Genomic DNA, 4,949 nt, shown 5'->3' on the forward strand with positions numbered 1-4,949 from the left:
CAAAGTGCTCCCAAGCAATTGATCATACTCTTTTTGGAACTGGCTCCTCCATGTCCCTTCCTCACCACGATTCACTCTCTCTCACACACACTCACCTTTCTCACACCTTTCACTTCAACTAAATCACAGCTCTTCAGTCACTCAGCTCAGTCTCTGATCTACCTATAATATACGAAGGTAGGCTGAAAAGTTCAAAGACTCACCAAGAAGGAGAAATGCCATTTCAATCAAACTTGGCATGCATTAAGTTCAACTCTTCTGATGACTGTGTTATTTTCTTCCAGGTTGTGGTAGTTTGTGGTTCATAGCCAACTTTGAAAGTTTGTGGTAGAGGGAAACAGCAAAAATGGACAAAATCTGGCATTGCGGTGTGATTAAGTACCTGCATAATAAGGGGTTAAAACCCAAGGACATTCATGTGGATATGGTTGCTACATTAGGGGATGAAGCTCCCTCCATATCTACAGTGCAGAAGTGGGCAGCTGAATTTAATAGGGGCAGAGAGAGCCTTGAAGATGACCCAAGGTCTGGGCGGCCTGCAACAGCCACAACCCAGAAAAACATTGACCTTGTTCATGAAATGGTGATGGACGACAGACGATCGACGATTAATTAGCTAGCAGATGCTGTGGGAATATCCCGTGAGAGAACTGAACACATTCTGCATGAAGAACTTGGAATGTCAAAGGTGTCAGCTCGGTGGGTGCCACGTCTTCTGACGCCTGATCAGAAACGCACCAGGCTAGTCATGTCGAAGGCAAACTTGGCGCAATTTGAAGAGGATCCAGCCAATTACATGGAACGTTTTCTTACCCAGGATGAGTGTTGGGTTCACCACTTTGAACCAGAGACAAAAAAAAACAATCAATGCAGTGGAAACACCCAAGGTCACCACCTCCAAAGAAGGCCAAGGTTGTTTTATCTGCGGGGAAGGTCATGGTTTCAGTTTTCTGGGATGCCAAGGGCATTGTGTTTGTGGACTATCTTGAAAAGGGACAAACCATAAATGGACAGTACTATTCTAACCTACTGAGACAGTTACGCGAGGCTATCAAAAAGAAGCGACCAGGAAAGCTGACGAAAGGGGTGCTGTTCCATCAAGACAATGCCCCAGCTCACAAGTCAACAGTGGCCATGGCCACTATCCACGAGTGTGGATTCGAACTGGTAGATCACCCACCATACTCCCCTGACTTGGCACCCTTGGACTTTCATCTGTTCCCAAACCTGAAAAAAAAACTTGGCTGGGAAGCACTATTGGAGCAATGATGAGGTGATGGCTGCGGTTGAGGACAATTTTGATTCTCAAGATGAAAGCTTCTATACCAAGGGAATCGAAGCACTCAAGCACCGCTGGAAGAAGTGTGTGGAGTTACAGTGAGACTATGTAGAAAAATAACCCTGAATTTGTTCAATTCAACAACTGCATCATAGTCAGCCTTAGAACTTTTCAGCCTACCCCTAGTCGAACCTATAACCTATGTTGATGTACTCTGTGAATAAATGTTGTATATGAATGGATGCCTGTTGTGTTTGGTGTGTGTCTGTCTATGTTAGATCCTATGTGTATGTAGCTAACTATACTAAATGAACTCTAAACTAGAGCTAAATATAAACTAATGCTTTCCTTGGCTCCGATACATGTGGTAATTGGCAATAACAGTGTCACTAACAATCTCCTCCTCTCAAAAACCCACGGTTTGAGCCGCGATTCAGATCTCATTTAAAGACTTGGCAGGTCATATTGAAATGCCCAGATTATTTGAATTTCCCGTGAAGCTCGACACGTGGTGTGACGTAATGAGGCCTCACTCGCGGTGGTCACGCGATGGGGGTGTGCTCAAAACGCTGCTCACTGACACTTCTGGTTCAAAAAGCTTGATGCTGTGTCAAGCAGACTGACTCGAGCTTAACATCACTATTGTCCTGATCCAGACTGACTGTTTCTGTGTTTGCTGGTGTTGGTTCTTGTACAGTGTTTCTGTTTTTTGGACTTTGCTCCCTCAGCCTTTTGTTGGACTCATTTTTGAACACTTGTTTGCACCTCAAATCATCAGAGGGAGTTTTTTTTTCTTTCCTCTGTTGCCTGTGTGCTTGCTGTCGGGGTTTGTCAGGTTAGACCTTACTTGTCTGAAGCACAATGAGGCAACGTTGTTGTGATTTAGTGCTACATAAATGAAATGCATTAAATCAAAATTCATAAAATACAATTAAAAGCAGAAGAAATATCAATAAATATAAGATGTGCAAATGTTTTAGTCCCCTCTAAATGTGGAAGTACCGTGTTCAATAAAGTGCATCATCAGTCCCCCAATCTGACCTGGATGCAAAATGGAGAGAGTCCAAATCAGTAGTGTTTTTGCACACTGGCTCCCTCTAGTGGTGGTTGTGTAGTGTTTTTGCACACTGGCTCCCTCTAGTGGTGGTTGTGTAGTGTTTTTGTCCTCTCTTTTGCTGCTTGCTGTCACTGTGGGCTGCAGAGCACAGTAGTACACAGCAGAGTCTCGCAGCTGCAGCTTCTGGATCTTCAGATCAACTGATGTCTTGTTGACTTCAGCATCAAATCTCTCTTTGTTGAACTCTGCAGCATTTTGTCCTCCTCCAAAACTGAAACGTTTCAGCATAAACTTTGGAGAACTATTTAGTTCTTGTTGGTACCAGAACAAACCAGGACTTGCGGTGCTGGTTTCAAAGGAACATTGAAGTGTGACGTGGTGTCCTTCAGCAGCAATGACATCTGCTTTGGGCTGGATCACTCTGTCTTCTCCTTTACACTCTGGGGAAGAACAGAACATGCAGAGGAAGAGATGAATCAATAAAGATGATTGATTAAAGGAGAACAATCAGTAGGTTTAAAGAGTTACCGAGCCAGAGAGTCAGAATCAGGATGTTTGTCAGCCAGTGTTTCATGTCTGCAGTGAGAGGGGAGGAGAGAGAGGAAGAACACTGAGACTCTGAACCATCTGGACCTTCATCTACATCATCTGTTGGTGAACCGTCAACATGACATCATCCATTGATGGCAAACAGTCTGTGGCTCCCTCTAGTGGTCATTGTTAAGCACTTTATTTAGTTCGAGTACAGGAAGGAAACTGTGTGATTGGTGGAACCCTGGTAGGAGAACTGCAGCTGTGAACACAAAGTTTGTGAGAAAAACACAGCGACTGCCATCAGTACAGAAAGATAGAACAGGATGTCATCAGCAAAAGGGAGAATGTTGTGTTGTCGAATGATGTCACAGAAAGCCAACATTTAAATTGTACTGAGACCCTCGGATTGACCCCTGTGGTACACCACAGCAAACTGGATCTTCTTAGTGTTGAATGTTTAAGTGCTTTTGTCCAAAGACTTCAAACTCATGCTGTGTGTCCACTTGGTGGCACTGTTTGTCACTGAGTGAGGTTTTTGTCCACAGACTGAGTGTTTTGTGTCACTGTGGGCCTCACAGCACAGTAGTACACAGCAGAGTCTGTCACTGCAGTACTGCTGATCTCCAAATACACACCACGTTTATCTTCAGACAGTTTAGTTGAGAACCTTTTGTCTGATTTCACAGACTCTGCTGCTCTTGTTCTGCTCAAACCTGAGATGAACAAGAGGAACTCTGGTGGTTTTCCTGGATATTGTCGATACCAGAAGAAATAATAATTTCCATCAGCAGTTTTGTGGTATTTGTACTCCAGAGTAGCAGTACTGCCTTCTAAAGTGTCCTCTTGATGGTGGACTGCAGTGAGTTCTTCACAGCTGACACCTGAAGGACACAAAAGTGTCTCTTGATGGTCCAGATGTTGTTGGTGATGAATGTTCATGGTGATTATTGGTTATTGATGATGTCACCTACCTGTCAGTGTGATCAGAAACAAAGTGAAGTGCACTGACATCATCTTCAAGACAAAGTCCTCTTTGGTGTGAAACAGCACTCGTGCAGTTTGAGTCTTTTCTTGGCTGACACTTTGGCTCCTCCTTTCATCCCTTCATGCCCCTCCCACAGCGTTTGGTGATCAGGTGTAACCACGGTGACTGGAATCAGGAAGGTGCAGAATCCTGCACTTTGAAAACCACTTCCTGCTCTTTGGAGAGTCGTCACGTATCGGTGTGGAGCTTTTTGTATGACCTCTTCAACACTTTGTCTCACTGTGTTTCCAGAGCACAGTAGTAGAGCGCTGAGTCTGCCCCCGTTACATCTCTGATGGTCACTTCAGCTGAAGTCCTCCATGTTTGGGATCGATATCGATGATCAGGAATGTATTGACCGTGGCTCCGTGACCTCGCTCCTTTCCAGAGGATAAACTGAGGCGCCTGGTTAGAATGATGCTCGTACCAGTGGAGACCAACGTGCTCGCTGTCTGTCTCGTAGACACATTTGAGTCTGACAGATTCTTCTTCTCTTCCACTGACTTCAGCTGCTTCAGGAGAGATTTTGTCTCCGGCTGCTCCACCTGGAAAAAGGATCCAAATGAAGGCGTCAGACTGAAAGTGTTCAAAGTGCGGCTGCAGTCAGAAGGTGTGGAGTTTGAGCAGGACGAGGTGACGGACAGATGAGGGTCAGACTTTATCAGTTGACCTGCAGCAGCTTCAATGTGTCAAACTGACCTATAAAGTGAGAAAAGAGCAGAAAGCAGTAAAGTGACATGTTTGTTTGTGGAGGACTTCAAGACCAAAGGAAACATCAGCTGATCTTCTTCCACTGCACACTCAATCAATCAATCAATCAATTTTTTTTTTATATAGCGCCAAATCACAACAAACAGTTGCCCCAAGGCGCTTTATATTGTAAGGCAAGGCCATACAATAATGATGTAAAACCCCAACGGTCAAAACGACCCCCTGTGAGCAAGCACTTGGCTACAGTGGGAAGGAAAAACTCCCTTTTAACAGGAAGAAACCTCCAGCAGAACCAGGCTCAGGGAGGGGCAGTCTTCTGCTGGGACTGGTTGGGGCTGAGGGAG

At 44.8% G+C, this 4,949-nt stretch overlaps 2 gene segments (V, D, J or C); both read right to left on the reverse strand.

Annotated features, from left to right (window-relative positions):
- Positions 1–2,255: 2,255 nt before the first annotated feature.
- Positions 2,256–3,061, reverse strand: LOC117521331. The segment is given in 3 exon segments: positions 2,256–2,320; positions 2,417–2,776; positions 2,865–3,061. Coding segments are annotated over 3 exon segments (471 nt in total).
- Positions 3,062–3,829: 768 nt separating this feature from the next.
- On the reverse strand, positions 3,830–4,688 carry LOC117522363. The segment is given in 2 exon segments: positions 3,830–4,439; positions 4,594–4,688. Coding segments are annotated over 2 exon segments (348 nt in total).
- Positions 4,689–4,949: the final 261 nt, after the last annotated feature.

Source organism: Thalassophryne amazonica, chromosome 12, assembly GCF_902500255.1.
Source record: "Thalassophryne amazonica chromosome 12, fThaAma1.1, whole genome shotgun sequence".
NCBI classification, from domain to species: domain Eukaryota; kingdom Metazoa; phylum Chordata; class Actinopteri; order Batrachoidiformes; family Batrachoididae; genus Thalassophryne; species Thalassophryne amazonica.